This window comes from Hyperoodon ampullatus (genome assembly GCF_949752795.1).
Source record: "Hyperoodon ampullatus genome assembly, chromosome: 7".
NCBI lineage: Eukaryota > Metazoa > Chordata > Mammalia > Artiodactyla > Ziphiidae > Hyperoodon > Hyperoodon ampullatus.
In genome coordinates this window covers 86,909,004-86,934,836 of record NC_136920.1, presented here as the reverse complement: position 1 = coordinate 86,934,836, position 25,833 = coordinate 86,909,004, and the positions used below count along the sequence as shown (strand labels likewise).

At 46.4% G+C, this 25,833-nt stretch overlaps 1 protein-coding gene across 2 annotated transcripts in view; it reads left to right on the top strand.

Annotated features, from left to right (window-relative positions):
* Positions 1-25,833, top strand: part of FLI1 (Fli-1 proto-oncogene, ETS transcription factor) — a gene marked incomplete at its 3' end in the record, with an annotated part of 50,728 nt that overhangs the window by 24,346 nt on the left and 549 nt on the right. For both annotated transcript variants that reach the window (XM_079709255.1, XM_079709254.1), the window contains 3 exons: positions 21,096-21,161; positions 22,807-22,866; positions 24,740-24,787. In XM_079709255.1, the coding sequence (XP_079565381.1) occupies positions 21,096-21,161; positions 22,807-22,866; positions 24,740-24,787 (174 nt within the window). The remainder of the gene's footprint in view (positions 1-21,095; positions 21,162-22,806; positions 22,867-24,739; positions 24,788-25,833) is intronic.

Sequence of the window (25,833 nt, the reverse complement as noted above, 5' to 3'; positions counted from 1 at the left end):
GTCTAAACGGCCCATCGTCCACAAAACAAAGTACATTAGCAAGACAAAGCTAGCCAGGCTCCTCTCTCCCTGCTTTTCACCCTCCTCCCCACCTCTCTCTTCTTCTTTTCTCTAATAGCTATCTTGGGTTCTTAAAATATTAAATGGAAAAATAAAGAGAAGACGTCATGCAACCTTAGCTCTGTCTTGTTTGAATAAGGCACACACACAGCCCCAAACAAACCCAGAGTCCAACAAGAGGTCCAGAGCTCTGTGTGTGTGTGTGTGTGTGTGTGTGCATGAGTGTACGTGTTTATCTCACAAAGGACAGGTGCTGGCATCAAGCACAAAAGAAAGAAGTTGAAGAGGTAAATGCTTCTATGAATGCTTCTTCAATGTGCTTATCAAATGAGTATGCCTTTTTACTTTAAAATGGCATAATCATCCTTCCAGCTTGTCTCTCGAAAACAATTGCACTCTCTAAGGGTTATTGATGACCAAGAAGTAAGGCTAGGTTTTAAAAATTAATTTGTAGCAGTTTTTAAGCTTTTTCTAAAATTAAATATTCTATGGTCACAGATTGGACCCAGCTAGAACAATTATGCTCTCTCCACCTGATACCAAGGCTAATGCACTTAAGAAAATAAATTAGAATGGAAGCAACTGCTACCCATTTTCAATGCAGCCACCACTGTATAGGATTCTGCAATGCCTCAGACACTTTCACGTGCTTTGCCTCTGCTTTTAAGCCCAGCAACATCCCCGAGAGGTAGAATGAATTAGCCCAATTTTTCAGACAGGGAAAGTGAGGTTCAGGACTATTAAATGGCTCCCTGAAGGGCACACAGCTATTTAACAGCAGAACAAGGATTCAAACCCAGGGTGTAGGATTCAAAATCCCTTACTTCAGATAGTCTCCCTGACAAACACAGCCTTTCCCTTCTAGCTGGCTTTTCATGAAAGCAATACCTTGCCTAAATGTCGTGTGGGTGGAGATGTGAATTTTTTCCATTATTTTTCTCTGTCCCTGCAGTTTTTCTACTCTCATCTCCATCCACATCCCTGCACTATCCTCTCTTCCCAAAGATGAATTCATGTGTAACCCCTGCTTGGCACTCCCCTCTATTCCTAACTGCACAGAGAATGAGCTGGAGAGCTTTTTAAAATTACTGATGCCCTAGGAAAATACTGTATGACTCCACTCATAGGAGGGACCGTAAGTGGGCAGATTCACAGAGACCAGAAAAGTAGAATGATGGTTGCCAGGGGCTGGAAGGAGGGAAGAATGGGGAGTTATTGTTTAATGGGCCCAGTGTTTCAGTTTGGAAAGATGAAAGAGTTCTGATGGTGACGGCTGTCCAACGTGAATTCCTTAATGCCACTGAAATGTACACTGGAAGATGGTCAAAATGGTAAATTCTATGTGATGTATGTTTTACCACAATAAAAACTGCAAACGCACATGAAAAGATCTCAACATCGCTAATTATTAGAGAAATGCAAATCAAAACTACAATGAGGTATCACCTCACAGCAGTCTGAATGGCCATCATCAAAAAGCCTACAAATCATAAATGCTGGAGAGGGTGTGGAGAAAAGGGAACCCTCCTATACGGTTGGTGGGAATGCAAATTGATGGAGCCACTGTGGAAAACTGGATGGAGATTCCTTAAAAAACTAAAAATAGAGTTACCATATGATCCAGCAATCCACTCCCGGGCATATATCCAGTAAAGACAAAAACGCTAATTTGAAAAGATACATACACCCCAATGTTCATAGCAGCACTAGCTATAGTAGCCAAGGCAGGGAAGCCCCAAGGGTCCATCAACAGATGAATGGATGAAGAAGATGTGGTACATACATACAATGGAATATTACTCAGCCATAAAAAAGAATGAAATAATGTCATTTGAAGCAACATGGATGGACCTAGAGATTATCAAGCTAAGTGAGGTAAATCAGTCAAAGAAAGACAAATATTATATGATACCACTTATGTGTAGAATCTAAAAAATAATACAAATGAATCTATTTACAAAACAGAAACAGATTCAGACACAGAAAACAAACTTATGGTTACCAAAGGGGAAAGGGGTGGGGGAAGGGATAAATTAGGAGCTTGGGATTAACAGATACACAGCACTATGTATAAAATAGCAACAAGGATTTACTGTATGATACAGGGAAAGATATATATATATATATATGAAAAAATACAACAGAAGTAAAAATAATAAATGTTTTAAAATACTGATGCCAAGGTCCCAAACACAACCAACTGATTCAGAATCTCTAGGAGTGACAGCTGGGCATTGGGAATGTTTTCAAGCTCTCCCCGTTACTCTTAAACCTGCAGCCAAGATTGAGCACAGCAGACAGGAACCAGGAAGAGGAAAGGGAGAGCCATCTCAGAGCCACCCAGGTTGTCTTGGAGACACACTGGGCGGTTGATCTTGATCTTTCCTGGCCCCAAATTGACCTAGAAAAGGCAGAGCAGGACCTCATGTTATACTAATGGAAGAGAAGGTTGAACTGACCACTGGATTATTAGTTCTTTTTCCTCCTTGTCATTGATGAGGTTATAATTTTTATTGATATTGATTCCGACAGCTTTACATGAGTCCATCACTTCAGCTCTCAGAAATCCCATTCTTTTTTTTTTTTTTTTTTTTTTTTTTTGTGGTACGCGGGCCTCTCACCGCTGTGGCCTCTCCCGCTGCGGAGCACAGGCTCCGGACGCGCAGGCCCAGTGGCCATGGCTCACGGGCCCAGCCGCTCCGCGGCATGTGGGATCCTCCCGGACCGGGACACGAACCCGCGTCCCCCTCATCGGCAGGCGGACTCCCAACCACTGCGCCACCAGGGAAGCCCCAGAAATCCCATTCTTATATGTTCTCATCGTGTGTATCTAAATAGTAATTGGGATTGGTGTTGGTTACCTGATCTTATCCGGAGAGCACGGGGGTTCTAGAAGTTAAACGGCCATTCCAAGTATTGGGTTGGCTAAAAAGTTCGTTTGGTTAATGAATACATTGTTCAATAAAGTTCTTGGTGAAAATGAAAGATGTGTCTTATTTTTGCTTAAAACTGAACGAACTTTTTGGCCAACCCAATACGCAGGAGTCCCGGGGCCAGGACTGAGGATTCTCTAAACCTCGAGCTCCGACCTCCATGCCCAGGGACGAGTGTGTCCACCCAGGATGCAGGTCAGAGCTCCACCATGTTTCCGGGCGGCCTCGCCCTGGGCCCTGCCAGCGCATCCCCTGGACGGGCAGCAGCGCTCTGCTTCAGAGCTGCTTTGCGTCCTAAACCCTCATTTCCTTAGCTCTTTGTGCTGGATCTGTTTAAATACCTCTGAGTCTCCAAAAGTCAGAGGATACTGAGCTCCTTGTATATTAACTCCTGAAACTCATAAACCGGCCCGTGGAGGCTGAGCCTCTAGCCCCCGCCCGGGAAGCCTTTCAGGACCCCCTGTGAAATGCAAACCGCTCCTCCACGCAGGCCGCCTGAGGCCGGGGGTACAGCCCTGGCCTGCAGTCACCTGGGCTAATGGATAAAAAGTCTGTCTTCTTGCACACTAAGTGTGGGAGAGAGAGGGGTAGAAACCACCTTTCCGTGTCCTTCAGAGTGAAATGCCTAACCGGTGCTGAAGATTATGCTAATGAGAGCCCTGCTTCTCTCAAGGAGATTTCCAGATGGCGGGACCTGTGCACATAGCCAGGACCACGGTTCTGCAGCCCCTCACTGTCTGCCAGGCGTTTGCACATCTATTACGTCGTTTGCACCCCTCACGTTCCCCATGAGCTGGCAGGGCTGATAGTATTTTTATCCCCGTTCTGTAGATAATGGAAACAAGGCACAGAGATAACAGGGTCTATTTGAAGTCACCCAGGTCTTAGGACAGAGCAGGACTCCAACGTAGGTCTTGCTGTTCACTCCTCCTTCCAGGCTGCTTCTCACCTCATCATCTCAACATATTTCATTCAAGCATCTGACATCTTTTTTTTTTAATTTATCTTATTGAAGTATAATTGATTTACAATGTTGTGTTCATTTCTGCTGCACAGCACAGTGACTCAGTTATACATGTATATGCAATATTTTTCATCTTCTTTTCCATTATGGTTCATCACAGGATATTGAATATAGTTCCTTGGGCTATACAGTAGGACCTTGTGGTTTATCCATTCTCTATATAATAGTTTGCATCAAGCATCTAACAAACATCTTAAACCTTCTTTAATTAATGCTTTCCATTTCCCCAAGGCAGGTATTTATCTCATATCTCAGCCTTAGAGCATATTGGTTCAAAACCCAGGCTCTGGACTCAAACAGGCTGTGTGACTTTAGTCAAGTCACTTACTTTTTTGTGCCTCAGTTTCCTCATGTATAGAATGAGGACAATCCTAGTGCCCCTTCAGGAGTGATATTATACTTATAAATCACTTACCAGGGTATCTGATGCACTGGTAAGTACACAATATGTTTGCTCCATGGATTACAGTAGTAATTAGGATTTTAGCACAAAATCATTAGAATGTTCTTGAGAGTTTACCACATGCTGACACTACGCCCAGGGTTATGAAAGACACCATATCAGATGGCGTGGTAGCACCGTAGATGAGATGGCCAAGTTGTTTAAAATCTTATTTGGGAGATTCACATATGGAACGATTAAGGAATAATATGAAGCTGCATATAATCAAATAGAAAAATGCATGTGACCTACAAGAAGTTCCCTAAGAGACATGAAGAGATGAAAAATCATTAAATGTTAAAGTGGACCATCCACTCCAAACCTTTCATGGAACACAGGCGATAGGAGGCCAGGGAAGGCGTGGGTCCCCCCAAGACCACACAGGAAGGGAAGAGCTTCTCTCAGGACCTTAGTCAGGACTCGTGCCCTCCTCCACCCCGTTCACGCATCTCTTCATTTATTAAGAACCTACCATGTATGGGATGCTAGGCTGAGCCTCGGAAACGTGGTACCCAGCCAGCTACCCTCAAGAGGATGTAGTCAGAGATACAGATGGGCCTGTAAGTTAGTGCTGTGTATTGGCTATGGCTGCTACAGCACCACCTCTCGCCACCTTCCCCTGCATTTTCATCGCCTATGGGGTGTCCTTGATGATTTAATGATAGAGGTTGTAGTGAAAGATGGGAGGCCTCTGGAAGGACCCAGCACGGTGGTGCTGGAAATGGGTATCAAATGAAGGGAAGGTGGGCATCAAAGACCCAGCATGTCGGGGTCTATCCTGCGGGGGTTGCGTGTGCTCAGGCTGGGTTTGGGGGACAGGACCAGGTGGACTCCCGTGGGTATACCTGAGTGTGCCCCCTGGGAACACTGGGGCCCGGGTGTGTGACGCGAGCATGATGGGGGAGCCTTGGGTGGGACTCTTAGTGGTTTACACGAAACCGAAAGACGGGTATAGTGTCACTGTGTGACAGGAAGCTCAGCAAAGGAGCCAGGGATTTGCTTCAAAACAGTCAGGGCAGGGAGGGGACACGGGTGGGGGGAGAGCTGAAGTCAGGTTGACCATGAGTTCATGCTTGTTAAAGCCGAAGGGCCCTTCGGGGTGCAGTAGACTTTTCTCTCTGCTTTCCTACATCTTCAAAATTTTCCATGATTTAAAAGATGCCCCGAGAAGTTTTGCTTTGATGGAGAAAATGTAGATGAGTGCAGAATATGGATTCCTGTGCCCTGTGTGTGTGGCAGTGAACAAGGGTGGCAGGTTGGGGGCCCAGCATGGGGGGTGGGCTCGAGGCAGCAGCCTGAGTCAGGGTCTCAGGGGGTGAGCGTGTGTTTGGCGGGGCCTCGGGCCGTGTGCATATTGCCCTGTGCGGGATGGCCAGTGCGGGTTGGTCTGGAACACGTGTGCCTGAGGAAAAGGCCTGTAATGCTGTGAGGTAATCGCCTGTTATTTTTAGGGAGTAAATAACATCTCTCATGGAGCAGGTTATGTGGCTCCATGGGCTCTGTCTGTGTCCGCTCATGTGCACTTAAAATTTGAGGGTATTCAGGCCTCCCAGGAGGGCCTGTTAAGAACTTTGTCATTATATGTTTTTCCTTTATGATGAACTACCCCTAATCCATTTTTAGCAAAAGCAGGGATGATTGCTGAGTGTGTGTGTGTGTGTGTGTGCTGTTTCTGTGTCCAAAGGCAAGATTTATGATTATAGAACAGACAGTAGCTTGCTCTCTCCGTTTTATTTTTTTTAATTGTTTTCCTTTGAAATTCCAGACTTAATGTTTTGTCTGCTTTCAATCTGACCCTCTTTGGAGAGCTACATGTTGTGTGTGTGTGTGTGTGTGTGTGTGTGTGTTTTCACCAGAGAGAGATTGAGAGAGCGAGAAAGAGAGAGAGAAAGAGAGAGAGAGGGCTGGAAACAAAGAATCTTTGTCTGTAAGCTGTAGCAGGCAGGAAACCCCAATCCCGAGGGAGCTGAGCCAGCCAGCCCTGTCCTGGAGTCAGACTCCAGCTCTCTGAATTCAATTTGACAGCTTGTCTGGGACACTTTCTAAGTAACCATTATCCTTCCTTTCTCTGAGTAAAAGAACTGTTATTTTGTTCCGTGGGTGTGCTGTGTGCACTGTTACCGCATGTGTGGGTTCCACAGCGACTAGAACACACTCTCTCTAAATTATTGGAAACACTTAGCCTGTTTCCTAAGACAAGTATAAATTTGTTCCAGGATAACGATGCGAACGGCTTTCCGTGTTGCATGTTAGAGGCAGATAGAGGGATTTCGCTGGGGCATTTTGTTTAGTCCCAGTTACGGCACAAATCCCCTTATTTGAAGGAGCTCTTCCATCTCAGGAATAATTCAAATTGTATACATTTTATTCCTTCGAAGATTTTTTTTTTTGAAATATGTATAAAGATATCTTCCAATGATCGTTCCCCTCAGTTTCTGTGTTTGATCGATTAATCGATAATTTTTAAAGAAATCTACCACCATAGGTCTCTCGCCTCTTGGGGAGGGAATTCCAAGGTAGGTGGGTGTCAGCCGTGAGCCCCCAGGGTTTGGGGCAGGCAGGCACAACTAGGTGACCCCCTGGAGTAAAGCAGGCACTGCTCTCCTGTCTCCAGCCACTCACATCAGTTGACTGCCCCAACCTCATGAGGGATTGTGAGGCAAAACCCGCCCTTTCCAGAGTGTGCATGTTTGCAGGCCGTCCAGGTCCCACCAAGCAGGATGGACAGAGGTACCGTCCAGCGTGGCCTGGGTCACTTCGGAGTCTGGGCGGGGTGACAGCTTGGCAAGCAGCACAGTTTTTACCCATTTAGGTTCCGACCAAAAAAATGTGTCCTTCAAATGTGAATGGATTCCTGTCTAGACCATTTCAAACAGAACTTTGAATGTTTCCCGTTCTCCCATTGCCTGACATACCTTCCTCGGCTGTCTCACTCCCACCCCAATCCACACCCTATAAGCCACACTCGCTCTTGGTGGCCCAGGTCAGACGATGTCTCCTCAACCACCCCTGCCCCACGGCGCTTTGCTTGTACCCACTGTCTTCCCAGTGAAGCATCCGACAGAGTATATCCAACGGACTTTGGTCTTGCAAGACTTGATGCATCTTGGAGGCAGGGACAGTGCCTTAGAAAAGGCCATGTATATATGGATGGATGGATGGTTAGATGGATGATAGATGAATGGTTGGATGGATGGATGGATGGATGATTGATATGGATGGATGGATGGATGGTTGGATGGATGGATGGTTGGATGGTTGGATGGTTGGATGGATGGATGGATGGATGATGGATATGGATGGATGGATGGATGGATGGATGGAAATTATAGACAAATTGCCTTAAACTACTCCCCAAGGACTTACTGTAAAACTCACCCTTCGTGATGTTTCTAAATCCAAGAGTGATGTTTTGGCCTCGTCCACTGCAAAGATGGGCTCAGGACTTGCCTTTCCCTTTCTGCCACAATTTCCCCTTCATTTGACCCCAACGTGATTCCCCCCAGGCTGTGATTGGTCCCACCCAGAAGGAGAGGGAAGAGCTTGCCTAGAGCAGATTTCAGTAACGAGGTGATGGTTCCACATCACCCCCTTTTGCCCCATTTTTTATCAGCTTAGGCTCCCCTTGGAGGCCCTTCAGATTTGGGTCCTCTTGCTACAGGTGCCACTGAGAAAGAGGCCAAGGACAGGACCAGGACAAGGGAAAGTCGTATTGCAGGAAAGGTTAACTCCTGCTCATTCAACCCTCCTTTCCTTACTTTTCTTATCAACACCCCCCCCCCATAACGATAACAACTGCCATTGATCGAGGGCTTATTCTGTGCCAAAAACTTTTCTATTCACTTCATTTTTACGCTTCATAACCACCTTATGTAGTTGGTATGATTATTATTCCCATCTTGCATATAAGAAAACGGGGGCACAGATACGTTAAGCTCAAATGGCAAAGCTAGTAGGAATCAGAAAGCAGCGCAGAGCCTGTTACTGCAGCCCACTCCCCACCCAGGCAGTGCTAGGCCCACAACTGCATCTCCCTCTTCCATCCAGCACAACATGGAATAGCCCATTTCTTCCAGGAAGCTGATGTCATCTAGTTGTTAAGATGATATGGTGAGATTCACTGATTTCTGCTATGGTCCTCAAATCAGGACCCTCACTCAGGGTACTCAGTTCTTGCATTTCAAGAAGCATATTAGGTGGCTTCACAGACGTCCTTTTCATTGTTGTGCTTTATAATTTACACAACATTATACATTTTGTGTGTTTAATATTACATTTTTAAAAATCAAAGAAGAGATTTAGAAAAGGAAATGCTGTAACGCTCTGTTGATCAATAAGGATTGCAGTAAACTTAACGTAAAAAAACAAGGGCGGTAGGGCTTCCCTGGTGGCGCAGTGGTTGAGAATCTGCCTGCTAATGCAGGGGACACGGGTTCGAGCCCTGGTCTGGGAAGATCCCACATGCCGTGGAGCAACTAGGCCCGTGAGCCACAACTACTGAGCCTGCGCGTCTGGAGCCCGTGCTCCGCAACTGGAGAGGCCACGACAGTGAGAGGCCCACGCACCACGATGAAGAGTGGACCCCGCTTGCCACAACTAGAGAAAGCCCTCACACAGAAACAAAGACCCAACACAGCCAAAAATAAAAATAACTTAATTAAAAGAAGGCTCAACATTTAAAGAAAAAAAAAAAAACAAGGGCGGTGGATATTAGCTTGATAAATCTAGTTGTGAAATTTCCTCAAATTACAAGAGGTAGGCAAGGCCTTGCCTCAATAAGCTTCATTGACCCATGGCTCTCCAGGAAAAGGAAGGATATCAGCATCACCTGGACCATTTTAAAGACACAAGCCAGGCTGCTCCAGCATCCCAGCCTACACCCCCTTCTCAATCCATAGGTGCCCTTGGTTGGCGAAGTTGGTGCTGAGTGTTCTGAGAGTAGGCATCTCCCATTGCTTATGAAATTCTCTCCCCAAATATCACGCCACCACTGAGAGACAAGTTTTACTTGAATACTTAACAGAGACAAAATGTGCCTTCATTGCTCTGCATCGGCATCCTTTCTGCCATTGCAACGTTGGTCTCTCCTCTTCCCTGTGCCAGCAGGCATCCTGGCCCCTGGTATTGTTCCTGTCTGCTTAGAAGTGCCCACTTTGGCCTTCCTGCCCCCTTGGGCATCTTTCGCCATGTTTATCAAAACTGCTCTTACATGCTCCCTTGGAGAATCTGATAGGCGCCACCGTGCTCTGCAACATCAGTGAAGGTGATAGTGAAAACATGAACACTGCTGCACCTTAATAAAGAAAAATGCTTTACGTAAACCTCAGAGGGGGAGGGGAAGAGGTGCAAGGCTGTGGGAAAGGTATTTGGGGCCAACTTGACCTCCAGAGCACCCTTGCAACTGGACTTGGCCAGACAGCTGCTCCACCCAGCAATGCCAGGGAGGGGTGTCCTGACAGTGGACACTCAGTGGGTGGGGTGGAGTGCCACCACAGCTCCACTAACTTGTCAGTGGCGTTTCACACTTACTGAGTGGGTCGTTTGGGTTTTGCATTTCCAATTCATCTCCAGACTCTTGACTATTATTATTTTAGCCCTCCCGTCCCTACCAGGTTTCACTTAGACTCAGACATTTCATCCCATTCCAGATTATAGAGCTCCGACTCAAAATGAAATTGGCCTTGGTTGATGTAACTCCATTTCCATGACCGCAGGGTCTTGGTTTGTAATAGAAGCTGGAAGTGATCTCTGTTAGCTGCGTTGAGGAGTGGGGTCCCAGAGTACTTTGGGAAGAAAAGGCGAGGTCCACAAATGCTCTAGGTAATCCACTGGTGGCCACCTCCACACAGAATCTTCCAAATGCATTTGTTCTGCAAAATACACTGATTTTTAGAAATTCTACAGAGAGGTTGTTTGAGGGTCAGTAGTTGCTGAAAGTGTTTAAAAGAAGTTTGTTTATTCCCATGCTCGTAAACCAAATTTTTCTCCATCTCTCTTCCCCTCTCTCTCCCTCCCCCGCTTCCCAGCCCCAGAGAAAGAGAGAAGCTTTTCTCCTGCCAGACAGAGGTATAGGGACTTGGGGAATCTTCTAGTGAAAAGCCAAGGCATAGATAGCATCGTTTGTTATCTTAAGATAAAAACCTTTCCCAAGTTCTTTTTATAGATGTAACATCATACTCTCTTCAGAGAAGCCCATATCTAAGATAATAAATAATTATTTCTCATGAAATATCCTTTTGAGAGAAGATAAAGTCTCTGAGGGAGAAATACTATGGTTAGAAACACTAACCCACGTGGGCTTCTCCCCTCCAGCCTCAGAGATCTGTAAGCAATCACATGTGAAGATCAATGAAAAGTTTAACACACCTCTGATGAAGTTCAAATTCGTGTGTTAGGCACATTCTAAAGAGAAAGTGGTAAATTACGTGAGATTATTACTTTATCAAAATCCAGGACATCCTTCAAAGCCCAATTCAAGTCCCACCCTCGTCAGGATACTTTTTCCTTACCCACAAAGACTACAATCTCTTCTCAGGACCCTATCTCAGTGACTAGCCATCAATGGACCTAATTACAGATTATCTTATCGTCTTTAAGGGTGAGTTTTGTCCTGTATCCCTTTTTTCCAGCCCTGTAGATATTCAGTAAATAAAATTGACAGCTGATGGATTCACTGGGGAAGGAAAATCTAGTTTGTCAATTTAATTAAATATTTATTCAATCCTTCTGCTTCCCTAAATAAAGAACCAGAAGAAATTAGCCTCGGTTGACACAAGAAAGATTAACTTCTTTCCAAGGAATAAAACTCTGGAAAAGAATAGCAGCTATAATCTTAGAAGACATTTGGAGTGTGTAAAGCATTTTCACATGCATGATCTCACTTATTCTCAAAAGAACCCTGTGAGGATTAAATAGGCTATTTGCTTTTCCAAATTCTTAAATTTTAGGAGAATCGTTTTTTCCCCTGTTACGGATAGGTTGACAGATTCAGAGAGATCGTCACTTGCCTAAGTTCACACAGCTCATGATTTCCAGTGGTGGGAGGGGAACCAAGGAGTTCTGAGCCTCAATCTAGAGTTTTCTCCATGGCAGTGAACTGTTTCCCGGTTTGGAATGGATTAAAGAGAAATCACGGAATTCCTTCCCATGAAAATCTTTAAGAGCCCTTAATAACACCACAAATGACCTTAGACTTGATAAGATTTAGGTACCCCTCTTCCAAAGAAATGAAAACCGTTCTTGGTATAACTATGAAAACTCTTCGAGCTTCAAAAGTCTTTGGCCTGCCCAATATCCTAGAGGAGTTGAGAGAAAGGCAGTTTTTCTGCTATGAGTCATACTTTCAATTTCTATTAAAATTCTTATATGGCTACATATGCTTTCTCTCAGGCTTTGGGCCTCCAGGCCTGTGCTAATTTGCATGTCTGGTTTAGATAATGTCTGAAGTCCCCTCCAGCCTGAAAAGAAACCTCGGATTCTATTATATAAGTGAGACCACATTCCACCTGCCCAGAGTTGATGGTTGTCTTTAACTCCTGTGCTTTTTGATGTGTGGGAGCAGGACACAGAGGTGGGAGTGTTCCAAGGCTCACCTGCCAGCCCACAAAGATGGAGTGTTCCTTCAGGGAGAACTCACCTGTCCTCAATCACACTGACCCCTCAGAAACGCCCTTTCCTGCAAAACACTTCAGAGACAGGTCAAAAACAAATCATAGGAAGTGCTGGGATTTTAAGTTTCTTCATTTGAATGGCCTTCCTAAGTCAGTGTGATTCTAAGACAACAGATTTGGCAATTACCCTGATTCTAAATATGCCCAAACTGGTGAACTCTTTAGTAGACTAAGCTCATCTCGCCTTTTATTGTCTCTCACCCAGACATCAAAACGATACTGTCAAGTTTTTTAGCTTATTTTTTCGTCTTCCAACATAAAGTAATTCTCACAAGGTAAATAACTGATAACAAGGGATTGCCTTTCCAGAAGGGCTTTGAAATCAGTGTTGGGCGACCCAGGCACTTTTCATAAGAAAATTATGGCACTATGGAGAGCTTTATTTTCATAGCATTAGATAGGTCAATTCTTTGTTCAAATTGTGTTGTCAGCGAGGCCCTCCCTGTCCCAGCACTACCTGCTCCCCTTTACCTGCTTTCTTTTTCTCCATACCACTCACCACCTTCTTATATACGATGTCGTTTACTATTTGTTTTGAATGTCAGCTCCCAGAGCAAGGATGTATGTCTGGCCACCATTGTATTCTCAGCACATAGAACAGGGTCTAGCACAATTGTAGACATTCAAGAAAATGTTGTTGAATGAATGAATGTGAGTGGGATATGAGGTATTAGTGAAGCCCAATAGCTGGTGCTGGGAAGAGGAAGAACCTGGGGGCAAGAGAAGGAAACAAGGTGATAAGATACAGTCCGTCTCTTCCCAAAGATGCTCACCAAGAAAGGGGCATAAGGCACAAAGAATTACAGCAGGAGGCTGAACAAGATGAGGGTAATAAACACGAGACCTTCACCGGTTAGCCTTTGCAGAACTCTGGAAGAAAAAGATGCAAAAGCTGAATCATGCAACAGATGCAAGACTATCCCGTATCGCCAGAGAGGGAGGGCAACCCAGCTGAGGAACGCGGACGGGAGAGGGTCAGATCCGGGCTCTCAGCAGAGCCCAGGGGGCTGAACGCAGACTGCTTCTCATTCATCTTCAAGCCCTCTTACCTAAGTCAGCTGTTAGGTTTTCTTTTTCTGACCCAGAATCCTCTTAAACCTGAGGCAGATTTGACCCAGGAAGGCTGCAATTTAGTTGCGTCTGCATGGCCCAACATGGAGGGGAGTTTGGGCAAACACCCAATTAACTGAGTCAGTATAAGTTGCTTTTCCACACAAGGCTGGCCCCCAAATCCCACTTTGAGGCCTTATCAAAATAAAGAGGTCGTTTAGACTTGTGTGTCATTTAAACACAGAGCCCACGGGAGGGACAAAGTCAAGGGAGGGTCCCGGCTTGGTGGGGAGCCTCGTGAGACCGTGGCGAGGCTGTGCCCACAAGGGTGCCACTGGCCTCTCCAAATTCTCATCTTTGAAAGCTATCCATTCTTCAAGCATTTCTCTCACATGTCCTTTCTTCCCTTTGCACGTGGAATATCTTAAACAGTAGTTTTATTCTCCTCCACGCAGCGGGGCCGGCTCTGAGGCTGAGGGGGCTGTTTGGATTCCAGGACAAGATCCTTGAGCAAAGGAAATCTGATCCAGGATGTTTTTTTTCTGTGCGTTCCAAGTTTAAGGAAAGCCTTCCCTAGATATTGCCCTCCTCCCGAGATCTCCGTGGAAGCCAAGATCCTCTGGTGCTCTTTAGAACATAAGATGCCCCTGAGGTAAAGGCCGAGCTGCCCTTATAGACGGGGTTGAAAGGAGGTGAGGACCCAGCTTGGAGCTCCAGGGCTGGCTGGGCAGGGAGCTGGGGGAGCTGACAGTCAGGGGAGCAGGAAGGATGCCGGGTAAACCCTCAGCCTGGTAATATACCAGCAGGCAGCCAGAGCCACCAGCCAGAGCCAGCTTCCCGACCGGCGATTCTAAACTGGGATACAGGATAATCCATTTCTTCTTCTAAAAGAGCCAGAGTTTATTCTGATTTGGGAATCACTGATCTTGGAGCACGGGAATTATTCTTCCTTCTTTATGCTTCTCTTCATTTTCAGGGCCTCCTGTAATGACTTTTTAACCTCAGTTCACCAAGGTCAGCATCTTAGAGGTGCAAGCAAGATGGGATAGACTACGTGTATACTGTGTATATTTTTAAGTTGCCATTTATCGAATGCTTATTTAATCCCCTTAACAATCCTATAAAGCATTTGTTATTAATCCTTTTTTTTATTGTGGTAAAAGTCACATAATATAAAACATATTATTTTAACCATATTTAACTGTAGAGTTCAGTGGCACTAAGTACATTCACATGGTTGTGCAGCTCTCACCATCATCCACCTCCCGAATTCTTCACCTTCCCAAACTGAAACCCTGTCCCCAGCAAACACTGCCGCCCCATTCCCCCTCCCGCCGGGGCCCTGGCATCCACCAGTGTGCTTTCTGACTCTATGAATTTGACTATCCCAGGTACCTCGTATAAGTGGAATCAAACAGTATTTGTCTGCACCTAAGGTATATTGGAATGCGTTTTTAAGGTTAACTTAGAGAAGCAGAACCTGGGGTTCAAAAAGAGGAACCTTTTGACAGAGATTGTTTGGCGGAGTAAATGGCTGAGCTGGGGTCTCATCCCAGGGTGGACTGATTCTAAACGCCACATCGTAACCACCGACCTGCCAGAGAGAAAGGATGTCTGCACCAGGGCGTCCTCACCCTCCATGACCTTCCACAGCCGGGGTGCCAGTCGCCTTTGCACAGCTTTGGAGGTGGGAGGGCAGGCCAGCGGTCAGACATCTGGTAGTGGTCGCCGGCAGGGGTCGTAGGGAGACAGTAGCAGATGAGGGGCTGGCCCTAAGTTGAGAAGGTTCGGGAAGCAGGGCAGGCTGCCCCGGGTGGGCATCGCAGGAGGGAGAGCCCGGAGGGAAGCAGAATGGGGTTGGTGGCCAGCTGGGCCCTGCTTCTCCTCAAAGGCTGGGCCTCTTCTAACCCAGGGCCTCAGAGGGAGGAGGGGTTTGGAGGAACATCTCGCTCGTCCTCTGCCCACAGCTAGGATGTTGCCCCCATGTACAGTCTTCCCTGTATGGGGGAAAGTCCGGGCCATGGGTCTTCCTCCTGGTGGACTTGGCTCTTTTTTGGGAAGTTTGGGGCTTTGGGTTCGGGGTCCCATTTATTAGAGCTTTTCTCCTTTGGCATCGTCAGTCTTCCAAGAAAAGAGGTCTGGATCGGACTGAGAGAAGCTTCTGCCCTGAGCAGGGGCGGCCTTGCCCATTCTTCTGCTGAAAGGTCTGCATTCAGAAGCTGGTCTTTCCAAGGAAAACAGGACTAGGTACTTCCAACCAGAAATTCGAAGAGAAGTCTCAGAGAAAATTCATCTTTTTCTATCCAGTAATTGAGAGCACGGTCTCATGTCACACGGTATGAAGAGAGAGGCTTTTGTGCTGGTGTCTCTGCATCTTTGGCCTCCAGGTGAGGGCATGACAAAGTGTGGAGCTGCGCGTTGCCTGGGACACTGGGCTTTCAGACAGTGAACCGTCGGCATCAGAGCAGAAAGAGATGTCTTTCCTGAGATGTTTGGCCAGGTTTCTAGGACCCGTTTAACAGCTTCACACAGAAGCTGAGTTAACACTGGCATGTCTGTGAGAAAGTCACGTCCAGAGAAAGTTTTCCCCTTCCAACAAGGACTTTTCAGAAAAAAATCTCCACGCTCATATTTCTCCACCCCAGGAGGCTCTCCTGGAATCTAAGAGGGCATTTAGGGTCAAAGTCAGCCGCACCAGGCATCCCATGACGGAGATACTGCTCAGACCATTATATACTTGAAGCTGAATTACCCACAATGCCTGGCAGTGCCCAGATTCCCCAGAATGAGGTTCTGGTCTCTCTTTGCTTTGGCAAAAATTGATCTCAGGACCGCCTGAAACCATAAGCTCCAGGCAAAGCCCTTCTGGGGGGACTCCTCTGAAAAAGCATCACAGTAAGATTCGTCATCAAGCCAGGGGTACCAGCCTTCACTGAAGAACAAAGTGAGTGTCAGAACAGGGGTAATATTCTGCTGCTCAAGCGTCTGCCGCCACCCAGAAGTTCGGAGACCAGCTGCTCTGTGGGTCCCTAACGGTCACATTTTTTCCCTCTGTGCCCTTGGCCACTCCCTTAAGTGTGTGTTTTGAGAAGTCAGTTCTCAGAAAGCAGACAGTATGCACCATTTTCAGGGTGGGGGGCCCAGGGCATGCTCAGGCTGCCTCGTGGGCCAGGCACACCCCACAGGAGAGCAACCCACGTGCTGTCCGGCAGCCGAGGGTCAGGGAGCTCTGGCACAGCCAGGCGTCGGGCCCGGGGAGGAAGAGTGTTTGTGCAGGAATATGAGTCGTTGGGTAGCTCCGGGTCCAGGATTTTTCATGTTGGTTGTAGACATATTTCTGTCTGTGTGTCTGGGACTAGAGCTGACCACACTGCTGAGTTCTCACTTGTATGACTTTTAGGAGGAAAACAAGCCCTCATTTCAACAATGACGTTGTTAAAACATGTATGAAACAAAAAACAGGCTACTTGAATGAATGGCATCTAGTCCTGGGCTTCCTGTGGGGACAGGTCTCAGCCTATGCCCTGTCATACATGGACTGTTGTCCATTCTACTCAGAGGGCAGCCAGGGTTAACAGTCTATACTCATCCATCACCCATCACCCAGACTGGAATCCCCTGAAGACTTCATTTAGTGGGGAGCAGCTGGGGTAGAGCTTTGAATTCTCTCCAGCTAGGAAAATAGAGAACAACAAGAGGAAGCGTGTATATTTAGCAAGAAGGAGAAAATATCGGCCCAGTTATTCATTCATTCAACAAATATTTATGGGGTGCTTATTCTGGGCTGGGCACTGTTCTAGGTGCCTGGTTCTATCAGAGAACAAAAGAGGGGTCCCGGGCTTCCCTGGTGGCGCAGTGGTTGAGAGTCCGTCTGCCGATGCAGGGGACGCGGGTTCGTGCCCCTGTCCGGGAGGATCCCACATGCCGCGGAGCAGCTGCGCCCGTGAGCCATGGCCGCTGAGCCTGCGTGTCCGGAGCCTGTGCTCCGCAACGGGAGAGGCCACAACAGTGAGAGGCTTGCGTACCGCAAAAAAAAAATAAATAAATAAAAAGAGGGGTCCCTACCCTTATGGACCTGACATTCAGGTGGGAGATGTGGACAATAAACATCATGGATTAATTATTGATTAAATTAGGTGATAAGTGGAAAAACAAGAAGTAGAGCAGGGTAAGGGGGATGGAAGCAAGGGAGGGGGGTTAATGTGTATTTGGTAGGGCTGGCAAACGTGTTTCTGGGTTTGAACAGTTTAAGGTAGTTAATGATGCGAACACAGTAATAATGTTACTTGCTAATATTTACCGAGTTTGATGCTGTGCTGGGTGCTGGGCCAGCTGTTTGCTTGGATATCTAATTTAATCTGCAAGGTGGCCCCGGTACTTCCAATCTCTAAGGCAGAATGCCAGACCTTAGCTCTTGACCTTGGCCTTCTCCATCTTCAGCTTTGTCCTTGCAGTAGGACTTACTCGAAAAACACTGGCTTTCATGTCAATCTTCAATTTAGGAGATGACCCCACAAACCCCAGGCCCCACAGAGAGCGTCTGTTAACCTCCCCAGTAAATGGACCCAGGTGTTCTTTGTAGACTCAGGTACCAGTGGCAGGATTTTCCATGCAGGTGGGTAGGAATGAAAGAGCACATGGGAGGAAGCCTTGTGGTCTCTGCTGCTCTGATTCTACACACTGCTCCGGGACCCTTGGCTAAAGACGCCTGCTCAAGGCACGGCCCGCTGCTGTTTATTGCTCTGTTAACTCCACAGGGGGACACAGTTCAGGCTGATTGCTGGTGGCCTCTCTGTTTCTGTCCCTTGCTTTTTTCACCTACTAGGGGACTTTAAGGTTGGTTGGGACCTCGAAAGTCCTCCCGGTCAGGCTTCCCCCCCAAACCCCCAAGGCATCACAGGAAAGATGGGGCTGCCAGACACTTCTCTGATAAAGCATCAACTTCCAACATGATTGGGCACTCAGAGAAAAATCCAGCCACCACCCAGCCTCTGTTGGTTAGAGGGAATTCTTCCAACCATTTTCTAACTTTTGCCTATCTGCAGTGCCCCCAGAGCTAGAATAAAAGAATAGGAGGAAAAGTTGGCAAGAAGTCAAGGATAACTATAGCCAAAGCCATAATTTGGACTAAGAAAAAAGGTTCTTCTGAACGAATATAACATAGCTTTAGAGAAGATGGAAGAGAGGATGGAAGCCTCCGGTAAACTAAGAATTGAGAAGAAAGGCTGATTAGAAAACTCTGAGTCAGAGATATTATCAGTGCAGTAAGTCAGAAGTCAAGTCAGAACTTCAGATAACACACACCAATTCCTGGAACTTAGCGATTTGCTTTTTCTCTTTCATGAATTTGTCACTTTCTATTCCACTTTCTGTTCTGCTCCTGCTAGGTTCATCTCCTTCCCCTGGCACCCACCCCATCCATCCATCCTACACATCACCACAAGCTGCACTCTCCACTACACCCTGGGTTCATGGTATTGCCACCTGCCCCAAGCCTCTCCTGGTTTCCATGGCCTGTAACCCAGAGCCATTAAGCTGGCTGAGTGGCCGTGGACCTGGCCATGACCCTGGCCTCGGCCCTCTCTTCCGTGTCCCCCTGCTGCAGTCCCACAGCCCCACGCATGGTTTCCCACATCCGACAGGTTCGCATCTCGCCGCTCACTTCCGCCGTATGCCTGCCGGGAATGCGCACTCTCTCCTCCCCAAAGAGGCCTCACTCAAGTCACCCCAGACCCAGTCACACTAGCCTCTCCCTCCCTCACCCCCAGTATCTCCAGCACTCCTTTGGTACATGACCCGTATTTCTTCACAATCTGTTATCGTCTCCTATTTAAAGGTAAGCACTGGGGACTTGTGTCATATTCGTTCACATCCACTGTATAGCCAAACACACAATATGTGGCAGAAATCAGTCCCAGATAAATTGCTGGAGGCCTAACCAGCATCCCCCTCCACCAAAGAGAAATCTTGGAAGAACCCGGCCTTTCCTCGAGGATACCCCAGCCTTGCACACACTCTGCAGACCCCTGCAAGCCAGCCCAGAAGATACCCATGAGAACCTACAACCACATCCCCAGCTTGAAAACAACTTAGGTTCTTTGTTTGTTTTTGTTTTATTTTGTTTTTAAGCAAGCACAAGAATCTATTTGCAGGAGGAATTGTGAAAAAAAAAAAGTCAAAGAAAAATAAAAACAGACGACTCAAACGCGCCGAGCTTTGTCTCTCTTTTGCCCCCTTCCCTCCCCTTCCTCCCATCTGCATCCCCCTCACTTTCTGTTTTGCTTTTCATGCCAATTGCTAAAGACTGTAATTTTAAAACTGCACTGGCTTTTCCAGAGCCAGGAGGAATGTGCATCCGCACGTGGATTTTTCCACAAGGAAATCATTCCTGTCTTTTGGTTCTTCTTAGCCAGAAACAACAAGAACAAGCCATGGGACCAGCCGGTCCGTCTTTGCAGTTCTTATTCTAATTCGTTTGAGAGGCTCAGAAGGGGTGGAGGGGGATGGTTTGCGTTTCACCCCGCCTGACCGTTGTTTGATGAGGTTTGTGCTCCATTTGTTCAGATGTTTTTTATGGTTTCTTTGTTGTCCATGGAAAGACTTTGAAAGTCATCATTCTGTGTCCTTAAGCTCTTCTGCTATTCCTGCTCCGTGTCTCAATGGGACTCACACCATGAGAAAGGAAAAGAGGATGTTTCCAGCCAGTCGGTTAAGCAATTTCTGAACAGGGTTAGGGAAAGGGGTTGGGATCATGAATGTTCCATGTCAATGGAGTGTCCGCCAAGGCGATCTGGAAACCTCTCTGCACTTCCAGGCAGGAAGCGTCTCTCCAGCCCCTCGTTTCTGGTTCCAGTCACATCTCTGGCCTTTTTCCTTTCTCTGTGGTCATTACCCAGCCCTCTTCACTATCAACAAAAAAGCATGAGAGGCCGAGGAGAGCCCAGATGTGCCCACAGCATCAGTGTGCTGGAGTGAGGGGTTGGAGCCGCCACCAGGGTCCTCACGGCTGGGGCTGTGAGACAGTCTGCCCATGAGCCTTTAATCTGGACGTGACCCATCTCTCCAGAGCTGCTTAAAGAGCTTTGCTATACAGCTTCGGATATTTTTTCCTTGCTAAACTTAGATGATATTTGTAGAATGCCTTATAAGATGCTTCACATATGCTATCTCATTTGATCATTACCTGTCTTCATCCGTTCTGGCTGCTGTAACAAAGTACCATAGGCTGGGTGGTTTACAAACAAAAGAAACAAACTTCTCACACTGCTGGAGGTTGGAAGTCTGAGGTCAGGGTGCCAGCATGGTCAGGTTCTGGTGAGAGCTCCCTTTTGGATTGCAGACACCTGACTTCTTTTTGTGCCCTCATATGGCAGGAAGCAGGCAGACATGCTACCTCTGTGACCTCTTCTTATAAGGGCACTAATCCCATTCATGGAGGCTCCACCCTCATGACTTAATTACCTCCTAAGACCCCCGCCTCCCAATACCATCCCACTGCGGGGATTAGACATCAGTGTATGAATTTGCGCAGGGGACACAAATATTCCGTTGATAACATCAGCACAACCCTGTAAGGTAGGTAAATCATGTAAATTTTTATTTCCGTATTTTAAAAAATTGAGGCCCAAGGATGTCTGGATTCATCCAAGGTCTCACAACAAATGGTGGAAGGACAGAACTTGAACCAGCCCTATGACTTCAATTTCAGGGTTCTTTCCATTACTTGGGCTCCCAATCAGTGTGTCAATGTTCCTTCCATTCATTCCCCTTTGCCCCAGGGGAAGAGTACACTTCTGGAATTTAGTGATGCTTGAAAAGTTATTGCAGAATTCTCCAGGTCACTAAACGATAATCTTCATGCAACCTTTCTAAAGAGCAGGAGATGCTGATGTACCTCTATTTGTTTTTTCCATTAGACCCTTCCTATGACTCAGTCAGGAGAGGAGGATGGGGCAATAACATGAATTCTGGTCTCAACAAAAGTAAGTAAACGTCACTTTATTCTTTGGGAAGAAAACCTTTTTCTGAGGACGGGGTGGAGAACAGGGTCATAAGGTAAAGGAGGATAGGAGTGAGCATTTTGTTTTCCTGCTTTTTGAATGGCCATCAAAATTAATTGCCAATGTAGGACCTAGTCCTGGAAAGATATGGGATGTTCACTCAGACCTGTGAGTCTTGTTTCATTGCATTTGGCTTTAGAATTTTTGAAGTTGGAAGGTTTCTCTCATGACAAGGTCTGTATGAATGAAAAATCACCAGATTCGGACTCTGTCATTTAAGTTATGATAATGACCCTCTATGACTTTGCTTTTCTAATTGTCAAGATGTAGTTATACCAACATCTCTACCCCAATTTCATGAAAGGCTGAGAGGGAGGATAACCTGATGAGGGGATGGTAGGGGTCTGACACATCAATTTGTGTTGAAATCTGACCCAAAATCTCCCATTAAGGGAGTAGCAGGAAAGACTGACTCATATGGTCCTGACCCAGCATGTGTCAATCTTGCTATCTCTAGGAAGTAAAATATCAAGCACAGAAATGGATGGTGAAGGGAATTCTTTCAAGAAAGAGGTTGGGACTAAAAACTAATGCCAGCAATAACCACCATCCCTTTTAATAATATGCATTATTTGTTTACTCTGCCCCCAGCCCTTGGCCCTATGGGGTACACAGTGTTGAATCAGACATGGACCAATCTCTCAAGCAGGGGAGAGGAGTCATGCACACATATAACTCTTTTCCTCTGGGCGGTATCAGGAAGGCCAAGTGGACCCGGGGCCATATGATTTGGCTCTGCAAGGAGAGGCAGGATTTGGACCCGCAGTGGTGGGGAGGACTGGGCCTCCCAGGGGAGGTGGGGCCAGGGAAAGACATCAAGGTTGACATGTCTGACAGTCAGGAGGACTTGGGTTCCTGGGGTTTAGGATGCACGAAGGGAAATAAGTCTGGAAAGGTAAGGAAGGGGGCGCAAAGATGCCAGGAAGATAGACCTCAATGCTTCAGTCGACAGTGAGTCACTAAGGTTTTCGGATGGTGGGATGTAGTGTTTTAGGGAGATGAAACTGGCTAAATAGCATTTGATGGGCCGGTGGGAAGAGAGAGAAGTGGTGAGCATGCCGGTCAGATGAGTCCATAGACGGTGCAAGAAGCAACGCAGCTCTAACATGGAGACGTGATGACAGGGGTGGAAAGGGTGTACCTAAGAGGTGCCATGGAGGGGAGCTCACAAACATGGAAACACAGGAGCAGGTGACCTGTGCTCAAATGCCACCTTCTCCTTCAGGACCTTTCTAAATTTTCATTAAAAATGAAATCCGCAGCCCCAATACCGTTAGACATGCTCTTCTACATACTTACTGCTGTTTATCATTGTCTCCCCATTAAAACATAAGTTATAGCAGGAACCACTGGTTCAGTGCTGCGTTCTCTAGTATCGAGAGCAGTGCTGGCACAGGGTAGATTCTGGATAAATATTTATAAAATAGAATGAATAAATGAGTAGCGTGAGCAAATGAATGAATGAGAAAGCACACTTGTCCTCCTTCCAGGGGGGGGCGTTGGATGAGGTGTTCCCCTCCCCTCGTGGAGAATGGCCCCACTTACTGTATTTCTCTTCTTGCTGCAGGTCCCCCCCTTGCAGGAGCACAAACAATGAGTAAGAATACTGAACAGCGGCCCCAACCAGGTACCTGTCCATGATGTGCGAACCCTCCTTTGCTTCCTATGTGGCCCTTGGTCCCACATGGTCAGCGGAGGAGGATTTAGACAATATACGGCATTTGTGTCTTTCATAGAATCCTATATTTGACACTATAATAGACATGTGAATGGGGTACCTGACACTGGAATCACATAGAAACTCCTGGAATATCAGAGGTGAAAGGAGCCTAAAGATTAAAATGCCTCATGTTCTAAAATAAAGAAACTGAGGCCCAAAGAGGTGAAGTGATTTGTGAAAAATCACACGGCTGGTTTATGGGAGAACTAGAGCTACCATCCCAGACTCTCAAGTTGCTTGACCAAATGTTCCCTGTGGTGGCTCTACTTAATTAAGGCAGAGGAACTGTTAAAACCATGGAATTGGAGACTCTTAGTATGGGAAGGGAACCTAGAGACATCTAGGTCTACAACATCCTCCTGTAACTTCTCAGTCTTATGATTACCTCACCTCCACTTGAATACCTACAGCAACAGGGAGTTCACTACCTGGCTAGGCTCAATTCCACCATGTGAGCCAAAGTTCCCCTCCCTGTATCTTCCATTCAAGCTTCCAAGTTTGCCCTCAGGAGAGGTCTTCCTCCCACTCTCTGTGAAGGTCCTTCATGTATCTGAAGACAGCTGTTGTGCCCCTTCCAAGCCCAGCTTGGTCTTCTCTGTGGGACACAGCTAAGAGTGAGCTCCAAACAAGGCACTGCTCTGGGATGGACAGACATTGTTTTCCATCTCCACTGAAGATAAGTGAGAGAAAGTTGACCTACATTTCCTCAGGAAGGCTGAGAACTTGCTGACTGTGAAACACAAGTCAGACAAAGAGGACTTGACATAGGGGATTTAAAGAATCCCCAACAACAACGAAATTAGACATTACTTGCCCAAAATATTTTAGTTGTCATACTGTGTGGATAAAAAGGGGTAGACTGAGAGGTCTTAAGGACTCTTCAAGTTAATTTGTGGTTGTAAGCTAAACCGCCAAAATCATGTCGATTTTTAAAATTACAATTATAATTATGAAAATTGTAAAGTATCAAACTTACGAGAGCATGGCCAAGTTGTGATCCAGGTCTCTACCGTGATTCCCTCGCCTGAAAAAAAGAAGATAAACCTCACATGAGTCAATATTGCAAAGATTTCTTTTATGGCTAAACAATCACATAAGTTTTAAGTAAACTGAGATATTAAGAATAATCATTTTATAGCTAAAATCCAAATTCTGGTTGGTGTTGACATTTCCAAGCTTAAAATCAGAGAAGATTATACTGGAAGGGAACTGGGGAATCCAGGAACCCAACCCATCATTTTGCAGATGAGAAAACCGATACCCAGAGATTGTCCAATGAGTTATTTAGTTTATAACTTTGCTGGGCTAGAACCCAGGCTGCTTGATTTCTGGGCATGTGTTCCTGCTACATCAGAAAAACAGAGACGTGTAAAGTTGTCAGTAATAGTTAGAGCTATTAAAGTCCAGTCATCATTAGACTTCTTTAAGGCCATTTAATAAGCCGTACTTCACCTTATTCATGACGATTGAATATTAGCTAGCTCCCTTCCAAGTGGTTTTACTATTCTGTTTTAGGTAATGACAGCATTACCTACAAATTTTAGACACCAAGTATGAAAAACTGATACTCTTTCATGTTGTTTCTGTAATTATGGGGATGAAGACCGTAACTGGTCAAGATCTCTGAGGTCTGCAAAAAAAGGCAGTGCAATTTTCTGAAATCAGGCTTCCCTATGATATTGAAATAAAAGTGTAAACCCTTGGGGTATTGTCATTGTTAATGCTGTTGTTTCTATATTTTTAATAACAGTGAAGCAAATTTCCTTTCTTGTTTCCTTAGATCCATATCAGATCCTGGGCCCGACCAGCAGTCGCCTAGCCAATCCCGGTGAGTTTCCTTTGACCTGAGAGGTCATCTTCCAGAATGTTCCATAGCTTTGTGAGGTCACACAGGGACCTCTTAGGTGTCCTCAGTTCAGACACCTGACCTGGGAGTAGCATGTACTTCTTTCCTTGGAATGTTCGACCCCTGTTTCTCTGGTGCACACAGGAGAGGACAGGACTTGTCATGGTGGTGATAATGTCTGTTAGCTGAAGATGCTTCTGGACAACAAACATTTTAGCCCTGTGTATCTGCACTGAGGTTGAGATAAGTTTCAGTAGGGAAAGATGGGGGGTGGGGGACCAGGAAACAGTTCCAGCCAGCTCACGGCAATCTTCCTCACGCAAGTGAATACGTATTCCAAAGGCGCTTTAGTCTTGACTTTAGAAAGTATTGCAGCGTTATCTGGCTACATGAAAGAGGTTGCAGCTAAAATAAACTTGACAGTGTATTTTAAGGGTTCGTGATTAAACCAACTCTCAAGCGAGCTCTAAATGAAACTCACCTCCTGTGTGAGCTAATAGGCCCTCGCAATAGTGAGATGGGCACCCAGGGAACTCCTGCTGCCTGTGTCTCCAGGCCGTTCCTGCTCAGAAGGCTGGGAAGGCACCAGCTCCCTCTCCTCTGGTTTCCTCTCTGCCCAAGTTCTCCTCTGTAGAGTTTAGAGCCAAGAGCCAAGCACGTGGGCTAAGGAACTGTCCAGGTCCCATCAGCCTAAAGCGTTGTCACACCTTCCCCCCTGGACTCTGAGGGACTTCAGCACTGAGTAAAGAGAAGACAGTGATTCAGGCCTTTATAGAGGAAGAGAGTCAGCATCTTGCCCAGAAGGGTGGGGAGCGGCTTGCCCAAAACCACACAGCTGGTTCTGGGCGAATGTCACCTGGCCTGGGGCAGATTATCTTACCATCTAACCTTGCTGATCATGCCAGCGTCAGGGGCCAGTGGGTTCTGACCATAAAAAGAAATCAAGGGATTCTTATCCAGGGTGAGAGGACCCTTGCACTTAGGAAATTAGGTTCTGACTTCCCAGGCTGAGCCTCTGTTTCCTCCTG